The sequence below is a fragment of the Saccopteryx bilineata genome, chromosome 4 (genome assembly GCF_036850765.1).
Source record: "Saccopteryx bilineata isolate mSacBil1 chromosome 4, mSacBil1_pri_phased_curated, whole genome shotgun sequence".
NCBI classification, from domain to species: Eukaryota; Metazoa; Chordata; class Mammalia; order Chiroptera; family Emballonuridae; genus Saccopteryx; species Saccopteryx bilineata.
Genome location: NC_089493.1, coordinates 199,126,731 through 199,143,879, shown reverse-complemented (window position 1 = coordinate 199,143,879; position 17,149 = coordinate 199,126,731). Strand labels below are relative to the sequence as shown.

General features: G+C 48.8%; 2 protein-coding genes across 9 annotated transcripts in view; both read left to right on the top strand.

Annotated features, from left to right (window-relative positions):
* Positions 1 to 5,395, top strand: part of SUN1 (Sad1 and UNC84 domain containing 1) — a 55,722-nt gene extending 50,327 nt beyond the window's left edge. For all 6 annotated transcript variants that reach the window (XM_066273569.1, XM_066273571.1, XM_066273568.1 and 3 more), the window contains 2 exons: positions 3,216 to 3,308; positions 3,663 to 5,395. In XM_066273569.1, coding sequence (XP_066129666.1) covers positions 3,216 to 3,308; positions 3,663 to 3,776 — 207 coding nt within the window. In that variant the 3' untranslated portion in view covers positions 3,777 to 5,395. The remainder of the gene's footprint in view (positions 1 to 3,215; positions 3,309 to 3,662) is intronic.
* Positions 5,396 to 6,413: 1,018 nt separating this feature from the next.
* Positions 6,414 to 17,149, top strand: part of GET4 (guided entry of tail-anchored proteins factor 4) — a 29,212-nt gene continuing 18,476 nt past the window's right edge. Inside the window, exons 1-2 of one of the 3 annotated variants that reach the window (XM_066273576.1) lie at positions 6,822 to 7,352; positions 9,490 to 9,557. In XM_066273576.1, coding sequence (XP_066129673.1) covers positions 7,317 to 7,352; positions 9,490 to 9,557 — 104 coding nt within the window. In that variant the 5' untranslated portion in view covers positions 6,822 to 7,316. Of the gene's footprint in view, positions 6,667 to 6,821; positions 7,353 to 9,489; positions 9,558 to 17,149 lie in introns of those variants that run through there. The other 2 variants (XM_066273575.1, XM_066273577.1) reach the window with 2 other exon arrangements.

The following is a 17,149-nucleotide window of genomic DNA, read 5'->3' as shown; positions in this document are numbered from 1 at the left end:
CAGAGACTTTGTGGTTCTGGTCCAGACCACTGCAGCAGAGCAGGTATTGCAGTGAAGTGAGTCACATGAACTCTTTGGTCTCCCAGTGCACATAAAAATTATGTTCACACTTACTGTGGTCTAATTAGTATGCAGCAGCATTATGTCTAAAAAAATACACACTTCGTATTCAAAAATACTTTATTGCCAAAAACTGTTAGCCATCATCTGAGCCCTCAACAAGCCCTAACCTTTGTGCTGGTGCAAGGTCTTTGCCTCAGTGACAGTGATTGGGGTGGTTGGGGTGACTGGGTCAGTTTCTCACTCAGACAGGAGTGAGGTTTGCTGCACTGGTTACTCTTCCTTTCACGCGGGGCTTCTCTGCAGCATCCTCCCCACCACACAACTTCTCTCCACGTTGGAAACCCTGCCCCTGCTTCATCACCAGTTTCTGTGACATTCCAGACCCTCTGCTGCTCATTCAGCAGTTGTGGCAGCCCCCTCCCCAGGGTGCCTCCTTGTCCTGAAGCTGTCCCGTGCTCATTCACCAGGAGCCCCTCCTCACCCACGAGTCCCGTCGTGAGAGGACAGCGGCTCAGGCCCACCGCCAGGCCCCACTTCTCATTCTGGTTCTCACTGTTCCCACTACACTGCCCTTACTTCCTGTACAGAGGCCTTGAGCCCCCAAAGCCGTCCATAAAGGTTGAAATAAATTCCAAACTCCAGTCCTGTGGACATGTGGACCTCTTCCCATGAAGCACGAACATTCTCAATAGCATCAAAAGTGGCGACTCCTTCAGGGGTTCTCAGTTCACTTTGCCCAGCTCCACCAGAGGGACCACTGCCTGTGGCAGCTATAGCTTTATGAAATCTATTCTTGGCCCTGGCCAGTTGGCTCAGCGGTAGAGCGTCGGCCTGGCGTGCAGGGGACCCGGGTTCGATTCCCGGCCAGGGCACACAGGAGAAGCGCCCATCTGCTTCTCCACCCCCACCCCCTCCTTCCTCTCTGTCTCTCTCTTCCCCTCCCGCAGCCAAGGCTCCATCGGAGCAAAGATGGCCCAGGCGCTGGGGATGGCTCCTTGGCCTCTGCCCCAGGCGCTAGAGTGGCTCTGGTCGCGGCAGAGCGACGCCCCGGAGGGGCAGAGCATCGCCCCCTGGTGGGCAGAGCGTCGCCCCTGGTGGGCGTGCCGGGTGGATCCCGGTCGGGCGCATGCGGGAGTCTGTCTGACTGTCTCTCCCCGTTTCTAGCTTCAGAAAAATACAAAAAAATAAAAAATAAAAAAATAAAAGAAATCTATTCTTTTATTTTTTTTTTGTATTTTTCTATTCTTTTATTTTATTTTTTTTTGTTCTTTTATTTTATTTTTTTTTGTATTTTTCTGAAGCTGGAAACGGGGAGAGACAGTCAGACAGACTCCCGCATGCGCCCGATCGGGATCCACCCGGCACGCCCACCAGGGGTGACGCTCACCAGGGGGCGATACTCTGCCCCTCCAGGGCGTCGCTCTTGCGACCAGAGCCTCTCTAGCGCCTGGGGCAGAGGCCAAGGAGCCATCCCCAGCGCCCAGGCCATCTTTGCTCCGATGGAGCCTTGGCTGCGGGAGGGGAAGAGAGAGACAGAGAGGAAGGAGAGGGGGAGGGGTGGAGAAGCAGATGGGCGCTTCTCCTGTGTGCCCTGGCCGGGAATCGAACCCGGGACTTCTGCACGCCAGGCCGATGCTCTACCACTGAGCCAACCAGCCAGGGTGAAATCTATTCTTAAATAATCAGACTTGAGCCTGACCAGGCGGTGGCGCAGTGGATTGAACGTCGGACTGGGATGCCGAGGACCCAGGTTCGAGACCCGAGGTCGCCAGCTCGAGCGCGGGCTCATCTGGTTTGAGCAAAAAGCTCACTAGCTTGGACCCGACGTCACTGGCTCGAGCATGAGGTCACTTGGTCTGCTGAAGGCCCACGGTCAAGGCACATATGAGAAAGCAATCAATGAACAACTAAGGTGTCGCAATGCGCAACGAAAAACTAATGATTGATGCTTCTCATCTCTCCGTTCCTGTCTGTCTGTTCCTGTCTATCCCTCTCTCCTACTCTCTCTGTCCCTGTAAAAAAAATAAAAAAAAAATTGGACTTGAAGTTGAAATGACTCCTTGACCCGTGGGCTGCAGAATGGCTGTTGTGTTGGCCATCATGAAAGCAACCTCATCTCATGTCCATCTCTGTCACCGCTCTTGGGTCACTGAGAGCATTGTCAATTAGCAGTACTGGTTTGAAGAGAATCCTTTTTCCTACCTAGTAGGCCTCAACAGTGGGGTTAGACTATTGAGTGACCCATGTTGTCCACAGGTGTGCTGTCCAGCCTGTTCTCCATGTGTGGAGCAGAGAGCACCATTCCTAAGGGTCTAGGATTGCTGGGTGGTAAAGGACCACTGGCCTCGCCTCACAGTCACAACTGCATGAACCCCAGCAAGAGTAGCCGTCCCGGAGGCTGTGAAGCCAGGGACTGGCTTCTCGAGCCGCTCAAGTCCGAGAGCGCATCATAAGGCTGCTCTGTGTACGATGAAAACCTGCTGTGTAGTGGAGCCGCCTTCCTTGGTCCTCTCAGCTAGGCCTTCTGGACGATCTGCTGCAGCTTCACCGGCACGTGTGTTACGGAGACGGCTTCTCTCCTTAAGCTTCCTGAGCCACCCTCTGCCAGCCGCAGACACTTCTCCCGCAGCCTCCTCACTCTCTCGGCCTTCATGGAATTGAGTTAGGGACTTGCTCTGGGTTAGGCTTTGGCCTCAGGGAATATTGTGGCTGTTTAATCTTCTGTCCAGACCCCTAAAACTATCTCTGCGTTAGCAATAAGGCTGTTTCCCTCTTATCACTCATGTGTTTACCAGAGTAGCACTTTTAACTTCAAGAATGTTTCCTTTGCATTTACAGCTTGGCTGTTTGGGGCAAGAGGCCTAGCTCTTGTCCTATCTCAGCTCCTCTGGAGCGTTGCAGACAGCTCTGGGCCATGCAGTGGGACAGTCACTTCTCTGCTCCTCATCAGCCAGTTTCCCTTATCTCAGTAGTGGGAGGAACTCCTCCCTCATGGGCCAGTGTGAGTGTGGAAAACCCTGAACGACACCTGACAGCCTTCTAGAGAAGCCCTATCACCACTGTCATGGAGACAGAGTCCCCAGCTCACGCTGATGGGAAGCAGTTCAGTCAGTGTCGTCCATGATTCAGTGACCATCTGCTTTTGGTTTCAGGGACTAGAAAATGAGTATCAAGAAGAAGGGCAGCTGCTGGGACAGTTTGTGTTCGACCAAGAGGGGGAGTCGCTCCAGATGTTCCCTGTCCCGGTGAGCACCTGCACTGCCTGGTCCCCCAGCCCCATCAGCAGGGGCTGCTGACATTCACAAACCTGCCGGAAGTGGAAGTGCGTGAGGGTCACCCTCGGGAGAAGCGAGTCTGAGCTCCTAGCTTCTTTCCTGAGTGAGCCTTTGTGGTGTATCTTTTGCACCTGCAAATGTGTCCTCATAAGTTCTTGGTTTCACCTGAGCTGTGTCCCATGCTAGATGACTTAGTGCATATTTGAAAAACTTCATTTCCAACTTGGATACTTCCTCTCAAATATCATCGTTGGGAAAATGATTGGGCTTGGGAGTGTTCTTGTGAAGTAAGTGTGACTGTTTTTTTCTCCCCTTCGATTTCAGAAAAAGCCTGAAAGAGCTTTCCAAATAGTGGAACTTCGGATTTTTTCTAACTGGGGCCATCCTGAATATACATGCCTCTATCGGTTCCGAGTTCACGGACAACCTGTCAACTAGAGATACTCTCACTGCTGTTGTACATTTTGTATATACTGGGACAGCCTGAGACACTGGACCTTCATGAAGGAGAGCGTAGGGAACCAGATGATGTCACCTGCTCAGTAAATGTGACTGCCAGCAGCAGGACATGGGAATTGGAGCGACAGATGCTGCGGTCCCCAGGAAACTGCGTGTTGAGTGCTTGGGTTTACAGAGATCCGCTAGCAACAGATGATCTCAGAAATTCATTTGAATGTATGGTTCACAAAGACACTTTGTTTTAGGGGTTTGTTTTTAAACAGAAAGTTGTTTATATTCATATTTTCTTGAAATCAGGAAAATCAAATGAAGGTAAAAGGTCTGACCTGTTCTTAACGCTTCTGCACTGAGCTATATTCACTGGCCCTTTTAAACGACTTTGGGGCGGATATGTAGTTTATCTTTTCAATCCAGTACACATTTCTTTCAGGGAATATCAGTGTCACCAAATTTCGGTTTTGAACTCCTTTCCTGTAGGGTGGGACTTGTCCTTTATTCAGCACCAGTGGCTACTTTACGTCCCAGGTGGGAGATGATGAAAATGTGTTTTCCTGCTTTGTTTGCTGTGAGAAAGATTTCCACAGTCAGACCTCGGTTTGGTGATACCTGTTCAGGAGCTTGGGGCGTCCCACTTCCTGTGGGCTGGAGTGGGTCTGACTGGGAGGGGACCGTCTGCCTGCAAACATGCAGAAATGCAATTCTCAGGGCTCCCCTGGGCTCGTCTGTGGGGTCACCTGGAGTTTCACTTCACAGTGTGACTAGGAAGCAAGAAATCGTGTGGGTGTTTTCAGGTTTTCTTTTGGATTTCGCTGAAAAGCAAACACTAACATACTCCAAATCATTCAGAGGGTTACGTGTTCATTCCCCTGATGGTATCAGAGGAGCCCGTCCAGTGCAGCAAAGTCGGGAACTCGTACATCTTGTGACTTTTCTCAGCAGCACTTTCCACTGGTTCCAGTTGGGGTTTGCCTCTTCTTAAGACTGTCAGCCGTTCCTCGATTCCCGTGAGACTCATTCTGGGTGTAATTAATATTTAATGTTGAGACTATTTAACTGAGCAGACTTTATAAATGGGATATCCACACAGCTCTTAAGGTGTTACAGATATTTTACTTTAAAATTATTTAAGTTTTATTGGGTTAAAACAGTTTTTTGGTGTTCCGTAAACATATTTTCAGAAAAAGATAACGGTGCTGACTGGTTTTCTGTATATTGCACAGCAGTCCTCAAATACACACAAACTACACAGCTTTTTTTCACTCTTAGAATTGGAACTAATGCCTATGCAGTTAAGTTGGATAAAATGTACACAGATGTTTCATATATTACAGGATAAATATATAAATCAAAATTTCCTATATAAAACTAAATTTGGGAGTTGGGGTGGAAATATTTTGAATATTTATTTTTAAAGATGCAAGATAGGACTTTGTGCAGTGTATTTTTGTAACTGCTTTTCCAAATATGTCTCTGGTAGTGCTCCTCTTGCTGCCACCAAACTGATAAGATGCTATTGAAATGTTTAAATAAAGAGTTTTAATTTTTAAAAGTGCATGTGATATTTCAAATGAATAATAAACAGCCTATTTCTTTTGTCAGCTTGCTCTGTCTCTGCCCATGTGGCTGTGGGGGAGGGACGACCAGACAGGTTTTCATGAGCGAGTGCGGGGATGGAACGGGGACCGGTCCTCAGCGCTCGCCCAGGTGTCCCTGGTCCCATGACCCTACCCTCCGGGACCCTCTCCTGTAGGGACGTCCACTTGGACGACGGGCTGCGCTGCAGAGAGAGTTGCGTGACAAGGAGAAAGTCAGGAGAGGACACGGACGTCCTCAAAGCAGCGCTTCCCTCCCGGGTCTCCCGTACTGCAGACGGGCGCTGCCAGGAGCCGCCGGGCTGTGCTCCTCGGGGAGGTCCAGGGCGGGCGCAGGTGCGGGGACGCGGGAGCTGAGCCGTCTTGACCGCCGACACCTGGGAGCGCACTCGGCCGCCCCCCGTGCGCACGCGCCACGCCCCGCGCTCGCCGGGACCGCGCGGGGCAGGCGGCGGCGGCGGCGCGGGCTCCGTCTCGCGCGGCCCTGGAGGGACAGGCGGCCGTGGGCCTGCGAGCGGTTTGCAACGGTCCCCCTCCGGCCGCACCTTGTTCTCACTCCGGCGACAGGGGTGCCTCCCGGCCCCACGTGCGCAGCCGACGCACCCCCAGGACTTCGCTTTCTTCCAATTCCCGGGAAGATGCCGGCGCCCCCCGGCCAGTGAGCGCGACCTCCGCGGGCATGGTCGGACCCGTGGGCCCCACACACGCCAACCGCCGCCGGTGCCCCAGTCGTGGCCTGAAGACTTGTTCACACGCCGCGGAAATGGTGAAAAGACTTTATTTTTAAATCTTTGTGTCAACGATCGCTGAAACCGCTGCGGCCAGCTTGGGAACCACGCTCCGGCCGAAGCCGCCGCCGTCCAGCGCCCCGCCCCACGTACGGCCGCCTTTGTGGCGACAGCGCGCCGCCGCCGTCACGTGGAATCCCCGGACGCAGCGTTCGCCGCGGTCACGTGCCCCCCCGCGGGCCGCCCTCGGTCACGTGGCCTCGCGGCGGCGTGCCCGCCCCCGGCTTTGCGGCTTCTCGCGGCCACCGTAGAGGACGTCGAGCGGCCGCCGGGACGGAAGCCGAGAGGCGCTGCCGACCGCGCCTGCGACAGCGTCAGCCCTGCGCGGAGCGCCGGCCCGATGGCGGCGGCGATGGCCGAGCAGGAGGGCGGCCGGAACGGCGCCCGGAACCGCGGCGGCGTCCAGCGCGTGGAGGGCAAGCTGCGCGCCAGCGTCGAGAAGGGCGACTACTACGAGGCGCACCAGATGTACCGGACCCTCTTCTTCAGGTAGGCGCCGGGCCCCGCCCCGCCCGCCGCCGCCGCCGCCCCCCATTGGCCTGCCCCGCCCGCCCGCCCGCCGCCCATTGGCCCGCGCTGCTGCCTGTCGCCGGGCGGTCGGCACCCGTGGACCCCGGAGCCAGCCACCCCCGCCGCGCCACCCGGGCTCGTTTGCCCGGTCCGCGGTGGCCGCTCGGCTGCGCCCACCCCGAGCACCGTGGGGTGCGAGCTCCCACGCGGTGTTCCTCCCACTGGGGACCCGCTCGCTCCTCTCCGTGGTGTCGCCGGTGCTCGCCCGCGCGGGATCGTGCGTGAGGCAGCTATTTTTGCCCCCCGGTGCTGCTGTTCACCTGCGCTGCGCGTGCGCTGGCCGCTGGCCTCTGGCCACGTGCGGGGCGGGGCGGACACTGACCCGGCGCGGCCTGCGGGGTGGGCACCGGCCGCACGTGGGAAGGGCTCCGGGCTGCGAGGAGTCGGGGTACGCGCCTCTGCGAGCGGCTCCGAGAGCTCTGCGCGGCTGGCGGTCCCGGCCTCGGGTTGCAGGGTCCCGGCCTTTCTGCCGTCACAGTGACCGCGGTGACCCGTAGGCCTTTTCCACGTGCGTGCGGCGCTCCTGGAGGGGACACATCCTGTGGTCCTGGCGGGGCCGGGCGGAAACAATGGGGCCGTTGATAAGAACGCGGGGAGCCAGACAGGTAACCGCCGAGGACGTGCTCGGTTCTCGGGGAGCCCCCCCCTGTCCGCGCTGGAGGACAGCCACCGTGTGCGGCACGTAGGGGCAGTCGGTCTGGCTCCCACTCGAACAGGCTGAGGTTTTGCGTTTTTCTCTCAAGGGCCAGTGGAGTCAGTGTCTTGGGCACTTTGGGGGTACTTTCTGCTTTGGTTTTAGTGATCGACTCAGGTGCCCCCAGCGGTGCCGGGCTGCGTGGCGGCAGGCGGAGTGGATTTTCCTTCCAGGACGGCCCGAGATGCGAGATGCGAGCCGGCAGGACACTCTCCCAGCCGCCTGCCTGGCATCGAAAGGCTGCGAGGGGAGCTTTGGGAGCACTCAAGGTTGTGCCGTGCTCGCTGTCCTTGGGGATTTGTATATGGTCGTTTGTCCCAGTGATTACAGCAAAATCCGTCTTCCTGCAACAAACACGTGTTCCTTGTTTTGAGGCTGTTTGGGTGAAGAACGTCATCAGCTTCACAGTAGCGAGCCCTTCGCCCAGGGTGTGTTTCTGACCGGTTTGGGGGATGGTGGTGAGCATACAGGCTCTTCACCAGCCCAGCCATGACCTGGGTTTGCATTCCAGCCTCTGCTCTGTGACCTGTGACCCAGGACATCTTGTTAACCTCTGAGCCCTGTCTGGTCGTTGAAGATGCTCCTACACCCCTTCAGGGGTCGTGAGAAGTGAGCAGCCTGCAACCTGGGACCTGGTGCCTGTGATTGCCACCCAGGAGGCCCCACCGAAAAGGGCGGGAGCTGTCCTTGTCCCTTGAGGGTACAGCCCTGGTTTGGGGCTCTCTACAGTGTGTAGCTCTTGGAGAACTCAGCTTCACCAACTTGTACTAATTTTTACTTTCTTTCTACAAATATATACATGTGCTTATACTTAAGTATGCACATAAAATGTACAACTTACGAGTTTTCACTAATACACACCCATGAATGTACTGAAAATACTCATCACCTCTGAAAGTTTCCTCATCTGCCTTAATAATCAACTCATTCACGAGTGTATTGCTAAGTGGTAGCCCATTGTGTGTGTGGATGGACCATAGTTTGCCCATGCACCCACTGGTTCTGTTCACCACACTGTGCTATTTTTTTTTTTTTTTTTTTTTTTTAAGATTTTTTTGTTTATTCATTATAGAGAGGAGAGAGAGAGAGAAAGAGAGAGAAGGTGGGGAGGAGCAGGAAGCATCAACTCCCATATGTGCCTTGACCAGGCAAGCCCAGGGTTTTGAACCTGCAACCTCAGCGTTTCCAGGTTGACACTTTATCCACTGCGCCACCACAGGTCAGGCCACACTGTGCTATTTTAATTCACTTATATTCTGCAGCAGCTTGAGGGAAGGAATCCGGCAGTCGGCAGATTGGTATCGTTGGGGGGCGGGGGGCTTGTCCACGGGATTGGGCGTGGTCGCTGGTCCGGCAGGTTCCACCAGAGGCTGCACATCCCGTTGGTGTGTGGCTGGGTGGCACCCTCGGTGCTGGAGGCAGTGGGTGGTCAGACCTTTGTGGATGGAGTTGGTTTTCCAGGCCTGTCGGGTGATTAGTTAAATCACACACACCACACACACACCACCTTGGCTTCCTTGACTGCCCTGCGGAGTGGCCCTTTGCTGCACCATCACCCCGAGGGGCCTCCCCGGCCTTCTGAGGTTGGTGTGGTTGGTTGGTTGTGGCTCCTGTTTTTGCCTCATAAATCAAAGAAAATTTTAGGAAGACAACCTTAAAATACATGCTCTGCAACCCTGGGCATGGGAACTTTTCCTAAGGGAATGGTAGGGGCGGGGCAGCCATGCCTCTTCGGTTCAGACCGTGTTCTGGGGTGACTTGGGGTGACCCTAGCTTTCAGAGGTATCGTTTAAGCTGAGTCTTTTGATGTGACTCTTCATTTGACACAGTTTTTAAAAAATTAAATTTATTGAGGTAACGGTTAAAACATTGTGTGAACTTTAGGTGTACATTATTATAATTCACATCTGTGAACTCTATAGTGAGCTCTCTACCCAGTCTAGCCTGCTTCCTAAATTAGCACAGGTGACCCTTCACCTGTTCACACCCTGGGGCAGTCACCGTTTAGTTCTCTGTACCTATGAGTTTGTTTTTTCACTTCGTTTTAGATTTTACCAATGAGTGAAATCATAGGATATTTATCATTCTCTATGTCACTTAACATAAGGACCCTCTGGTAAGATTTCGTTCATTTTTATTGCTAATACTCCATTGTATCCGAGCACCACAGCTTTATCCATCATCTGCTGGTAGACACTTGGCTGCTTCTGAGTCCTGTCTTGGCTATTGTAAACATGGTGTAAACTTGGCTGCAGTGAACACGGGGGTGCATGTATCTTTTTGAGTTAGTGTTTGCATATTCTTCAGCTAAAAACCCAGAAGAGGGATTGCTGGGTCATGTGGTAGTTCTATTTTAATTTTTTAAAAATTTGCCTGACCTGTGGTGGTGACCTGGAACACTGAGGTCACCTGTTTAAAACCCTGGGCTTGCCCAGTCAAGGTACGTAAGGGAAGCAACTACTATAAGTTGATGCTTTCTGCTTCTTCCTTCTCTTTCTTTCTCTCTTTTCTCTCTAAAAATCAATGAATAAGAAATCTTAAAAACTGTACATTTTTTTCCCATTTATTTGAGAAAGAAGAAAGGGTGGAAGGGGGAAGGGAGAGATAGAGAAGCATCTACTACTCATTGATTGCTTCTCATATGCACCCTGACCAGGCATTGAACCTGTGATCTCAGCCTGCTGGACAACACACTGTCCACCAGCAACCCAGCCAGGGCCTATTTTTTATTTTTTTTTAAGACACTCCATACTCTATCTGTCGTGGCTGTACCAGTCTGCACCAATTTCCATTCCCACCAACAGTGCGCATGGCTCCTTTCTTCATGTCCTGGCCAATACTTAATTTCTTATCTTTTTTTTTTCTTTTGTATTTTTCTGAAGCTGGAAACGGGGAGAGACAGACAGACTCCCGCATGTGCCCGACCGGGATCCACCCGGCACGCCCACCAGGTGGCGATGCTCTGCCCCTTCGGGGCGTCGCTCTGTTGCGACCAGAGCCACTCTAGCGCCTGGGGTAAAGGCCAAGGAGCCATCCCCAGCGCCCGGGCCATCTTTGCTCAAGTGGAGCCTCGGCTGCGGGAGGGGAAGAGAGAGACAGAGAGGAAGGAGAGGGGGAGGGGTGGAGAAGCAGATGGGCGCTTCTCCTGTGTGCCCTGGTCAAGAATTGAACCTGGGACCTCTGCACGCCAGGCCGACGCTCTACCACTGAGCCAGCCGGCCAGGGCCCTTTTTTTATTTTTGTTTTAGAGAGACAGGAAGGGAGAGAGATGAGAAGCTCCAACTCATTGATGCCTTGACTAGGAAGCTCAAGCCAGTGACCTTGGGCTTCAAGCCACTGACCTCTGGGCTCAATCCAATGACCTTGAAATCATGTTGATGATCCTGTGCTCAAGCTGGTGACCTCAGGGTTTTGAACCTGGGTCCTTAACATCCTGGGTTGATGCTTTATCCACTGTGCCACCACCTCTCAGGCATCTAGTCTTGATGATAGCCATTGTGACAGGTGTGAGGTGGTATCTCATGGTGGGTTTTTGTTTTTTTTTAATTTAGTGACTGAGTTTAGAGAAAGGGAGAGACAGACAGAAACATTGATCTGTTCCTCTCAGGGATTGAACTCACAGCTTTAGCATATCGGGATGATGCTCTAACCCTGTAGTTCTCAAACTTTTTAAAGTTGGGGCGCATTTAAAATCCTACAAATACCCTGGCCGTTTGGCTCAGTGGTAGAGCGTCGGCCTGGTGTGCAGGAGGAGTCCTGGGTTCGATTCCCGGCCAGGGCACACAGGAGAAGCGCCCATCTGCTTCTCCACCCCTCCTCCTCTCCTTCCTCTCTGTCTCTCTCTTCCCCTCCCGCAGCCAAGGTTCCATTGGAGCAAAGATGGCCCAGGCACTGAGGATGGCTCCTTGGCCTCTGCCTCAGGCGCTAGAATGGCTCTGGTTGCAACAGAGCGACGCCCCGGATGGGCAGAGCATCGCCCCCTGGTGGGCATGCCGGGTGGATCCCAGTCAGGCGCACGCGGGAGTCTGTCTGACTGCCTCGTTTCCAACTTCAGAAAATACAAAAAATAAATAAATTTTTTAAAAATCCTACAAATAATTATAGGCACACTATATACAAATTTTTGAGAAATGTTATAATAATTAAGTCAAACATTAAAGAAATAATATAAAGTCCAAGCGTGCTTTTATGGTAATTAAACGAAATAAATACAACAAAATTAAATTCTGACATTAAAAAACATTTTTATATTTTTTGTTATGCTTTTTAGAATTTGTAAAAGGGTTAAAAAATTAAAAAAAAAAAACAGTTGTGTTTTTATATATATAGTTACATTCTTAGTAGGATTTAGTAAATTCTGCAGGTTCCGGTGCAAATGTGTTAAGTTTTTTCATTCTTGTGTTTATGAGAAACATGAGCCTGATGTGTCCTAGCAATTTCTTCAATGTTTGGGCATATATTTGAAAGGCAGACTCTCATTTCCTCATCAATACATTGAAGAATTCCTCTCTTTTACTCTTAATTGTGTTGAGTGCAGAAAACCTTCACCATACATATCATAACTTTACACCAAAGCAGTGCTCCCCAAACCCCGGGCCGCGGACCGGTACCGGTCCGTGGACCATTTGGTACTGGTCCGCAGAGAAAGAATAAATAACTTACATTATTTCCGTTTTATTTATAGTTAAGTCTGAACGATGTTTTATTTTTAAAAAATGACCAGATTCCCTGTTACATCCGTCTAAGACTCACTCTTGACGCTTGTCTCGGTCACGTGATACATTTATTCATCCCACCCTAAAGGCCAGTCCATGAAAATATTTTCTGACATTAAACTGGTCCATGGCCCAAAAAAGGTTGGGGACCACTGAAACAAAGGATAGAAGAAACTTGCCTCCAGTCTTTCTGGGGAACATGGGGGGTACTGTAAACAATCCAGCACCACAGCTGAACAGCCTTTTGCAATCTAATCAGGCAAGTGAGGTGGGGGTTGGGCAGACTGTCAGCTTACAGCCTATTCCCCGCACCTCTGTCCCCCAAAAATCTAAACTCCAAAAACCCTGTTGGTTTTTTGGTCCCCAACAGGCACATATTTCTTTGGAATAACATAGGGCGCACCTGGAAATCTAGGGCGCACCAGTGCACCCTGACACACACTTTGAGAACCACTAGTCTAATCAAATGAGTCATCCGTCCAGAGCTCATGGTGGTTTTGATTTGCAGTTTACTCATCCGCAATGTTGAACATGTTTTCATGTGTTTCTTGGTCATCTTGACATCATTCTTGAAAAAAATTCAGAACTTGTGCCCATTTTTACATTGTTACGTTGCTGTAGTTGTTGTATGAGTTCTTTATGTTTTTTGGGTAGTAACCCCTTATATAGGCTATATAATTTTAAGACTATTCTCTCCCATTCAGTTGGTTGCCTTTTCGTTTTCTTGTTTGGTTCATTTGCTGTGCTAACGCTTTTTCGATTGACATCCCACACGTTTGCTTTTGTTTCCTTTGCCGTCCACAAAAATGACACTAAGACTGATGATGTCAAGGAGCTTAGCGCCTGCATTTTCTTCTGTGTGTTTTATTGTTTCACATTTCACCTTCAGGCCTTTAATCCATTTTGAGTTAATTTTTGTGGATAGTGTCAGCTAACAGACTAGTTCCATTCTTTTGCATGAGGCTGTCCAGTTTTCCCCAGCACCATTTATAGAAGAGACTGTCTCTTCTCCATTGTATATTCTTTGCTTTCTTGTGGTCACTTAGTTGCCCTTATCTGTGCAGGCTTATTTCAGGGCTGTTGATTCTGTCCTAATGTTCTCTGTGTGTTTTTTCCTACCAGTACCACACTGTTTTGATTGTTGTAGCTTTGTAGTATAGTTGGAAATTAGGCGTGTGATGCCTCTGGCTTTGTTCTTTTTTCTCAGTATTGCTTTGGCTATTTGGGGTCTTTTGTGCTTCCATACAATTTTTAGGATATTTTTCTATTTCTGTGAAAAATATCATAGAGATTTTGATAGGGGTTACATTGAATCTATAGATTACTTTAGGGAATTTAGACATTTTAACTATGTTAATTTTCCCAATCCATGAGCACAGAATATCTTCCCATTTCTTGGTGTCATCTTCAATTTCTTTCTTTCATTAGTAATTTTTGTTGTATAAGTCTTTCATCTCCTTTGTTAAATTATTTCTTAGGCATTTCATTCTTTTATTTATTTATTTATTTATTTTAGAGACAGAGTTAGAGAGAGGGATAGGCAGGGACAGACAGACAGGAGAGAGATGAAAAGCATCAATCATCAGTTTTTCATTGCATCAACTTAGTTGTTCATTGATTGCTTTCTCATATGTGCCTTGATTGTGGGGCTACAGCAGACCAAGTAACCCCTTGCTCGAGCCAGCGATCTTGGGTCCAAGCTGGTACCAAAGCTTTTTAATCCATTTGTCCACTGACGGACACTTGGGCTGTTTCCAGATCTTTGCTATTGTGAACAATGCTGCCATAAACATGGGGGTGCATTTCTTCTTTTGAAACAGTGCTATGGTGTTCTTGGGGTATATTCCTAAAAGTGGGATAGCTGGGTCAAAAGGCAGTTTGATTTTTAATTTTTTGAAGAATCTCCATACTGTTTTCCACAGTGGCTGCACCAGTCTGCATTCCCACCAGCAGTGCAGGAGGGTTCCCTTTTCTCCACATCCTCACCATCACTTATTCTGTGTTGATTTGTTGATGAACGCCATTCTGGCTGGTGTGAGGTGATATCTCATTGTGGTTTTAATTTGCATTTCTCTAATGATTAGTGATGTTGAGCATTTTTTCATTTGCCTATTGGCCATCTGTATGTCCTCTCTGGAGAAGTGTATATTCATTTCTTTCGCCCATTTTCTGATTGGATTGTTTGTCTTCTTGGTATTGAGTTTTACAAGTTCTTTATAAATTTTGGTTATTAACCCCTTACCAGACGTATTGTCAAATATGTTCTCCCATTGTGTAGTTTGTCTTTTTATTCTGTTCTTATTGTCTTTAGCTGCGCAAAAGCTTTTTAGTTTGATATAGTCCCATTTGTTTATCCTGTCTTTTATTTCACTTGCCCGTGGAGATAAATCAGCAAATATATTGCTGCGAGAGATGTCAGAGAGCTTACTGCCTATGTTTTCTTCTAAGATGCTTATGGTTTTACGGCTTACATTTAAGTCTTATATCCATTTTGAGTTTATTTTTGTGAATGGTGTAAGTTGGTGGTCTAGTTTCATTTTTTTTGCAGGTAGCTGTCCAATTTTCCCAACACCATTTGTTGAAGAGGCTGTCTTTACTCCATTGTATGCTCTTACCTCCTTTGTTAAATATCAGTTGTCCATAAAGATGTGGGTTTATTTCTGGATTCTCTGTTCTGTTCCATTGATCTATATGCCTGTTCTCATGCCAGTACCAGGCTGTTTTGAGTACAATGGCCTTGTAGTATAACTTGATATTCGGAAGTGTGATACCTCCCACTTTATTCTTTCCTTTCAAAATTGCTGAGGCAATTTGTGTTCTCTTTTGGTTCCGTATAAATTTTTGGAATATGTGTTCTATCTTTGAAGTATGTCATTGGTATTTTAATTGGTACTGCATTGAATTTATAAATTGCTTTGGGTAATATAGACTTTTTTTTTTTTTTTTTTTTTTTTTTTTCTTTTTTCTTTTTTCTGAAGCTGGAAACAGGGAGAGACAGTCAGACAGACTCCCGCATGCGCCCGACCGGGATCCACCCGGCACGCCCACCAGGGGCGGTGCTCTGCCCCCCAGGGGGCGATGCTCTGCCCATCCTGGGCGTCGCCATATTGCGACCAGAGCCACTCTAGCGCCTGAGGCAGAGGCCGCAGAGCCATGCCCAGCGCCCGGGCCATCTTTGCTCCAATGGAGCCTTGGCTGCGGGAGGGGAAGAGAGAGACAGAGAGGAAAGCGCGGCGGAGGGGTGGAGAAGCAAACGGGCGCTTCTCCTATGTGCCCTGGCCGGGAATCGAACCCGGGTCCTCCGCACGCTAGGCCGACGCTCTACCGCTGAGCCAACCGGCCAGGGCCAATATAGACATTTTAATGATGTTTATCCTTCCTAACCATAAGCATGGTATATGCTTCCACTTGTTTGTATCTTCCTTGATTTCTTTTAAACTTTATATTATTTTTATTTTTACAGGGACAGAGAGAGAGTCAGAGAGAGGGACAGACAGGGACAGACAGACAGGATCGGAGAAAGATATGAGAAGCATCAATCATCAGTTTTTCATTGCGACACCTTAGTTGTTCATTGATTGCTTTCTCATATGTGCCTTGACCACGGGCCTTCAGCAGACTGAGTAATCCCTTGCTCGAGCCAGTGGCCTTGGGTCCAAGCTGGCGAGCTTTTTGCTCAAACCAGATGAGCTTGCGCTCAAGCTGGTGACCTCGGGGGTCTCGAACCTGGGTCCTCAGCATCCCAGTCCGACGCTCTATCCACTGGTCAGTTCCCTGATTTATTTTATGTTTTATAATTTTCCGAGTACAAGTCTTTAATCTCCCTAGTTAAATTTATTCCTAGGTACTTTATTTTTTTTGGTTGCAATGGTGAAGGGGATTGTTTCCTTAATTTCCCTTTCTGACAGTTCATTGTTGGTGTATAAAAAAATTGCCTCTGATTTCTGAGTATTAATTTTATATCCTGCCACCTTGCTGAATTCATTTATCAGGTCCAGTAGTTTTTGACTGAGACTTTGGGTTTTCTATATACAATATCATGTCCTCTGCAAATAATGATAGTTTTACTTCTTCTTTTCCAATTTGGATGCCTTTTATTTCTTTTTCTTGTCTGATTGCTGTGGCTAGGACTTCCAGAACTATGTTGAATAAAAGTGGTGAAAGGGGGCACCCTGGCCTTGTTCCTGATCTTAAGGGGACTGCTTTTAATTTTTGTCCATTGAGTATGATGTTGGCTGTGGGTTTGTCATAGATGGCCTTTATCATGTTGAGGTATGTTCCCTGTATTCCCACTTTGCTGAGAGTTTTGATCATGAATGGGTGCTGGATTTTATCAAATGCTTTTTCTGCATCTATTGAAATTATCATGTGGTTTTGGTCCTTCCTTTTATGTGATGAATCACATTGACTGATTTGCAAATACTGTACCAGCCTTGCCTCCCAAGAATAAATCCCACTTGATCATGATGTGTGGTTTTTTTCATATATATATTCGGTTTGCTAAAATTTTGTTGAGGATTTTAGCATCTAAATTCATCAGGGATATTGGCCTATAATTTTCTTTCTTTGTGTTGTCTTTGTCTGGTTTTGGAATCAGAATTATGCTCACCTCATAAAAGGAGCTTGGAAGTCTTCCTTCCTCTTGAATTTTTTGAAATAGCTTGAGAAGGACAGGAGTTCTTGTTTGAATATTCGGTAGAATTCACTTATGAAGCCATCAGGCCCAGGACTTTTCTTTGTTGGGAGTTTTTTGATAACTATTTGTTGAAATCGGTCTGTTTAGGTTTTCTGATTCTTCCAGATTAATTTTTGGAAGATTATATGTTTCAAGGAATTCATCCACTTCATCCAGGTTGTCTAGTTTTTTGGCATACAATTCCTCATAGTATTTTCTTACAATATTTTGTATTTCTGTTGTGTCAGTTGTTATTTCTCCACTCTCATTTCTAATTTTATTTATTTGAGTCCTCTCTTTTTTTCTTGGTGAGTCTAG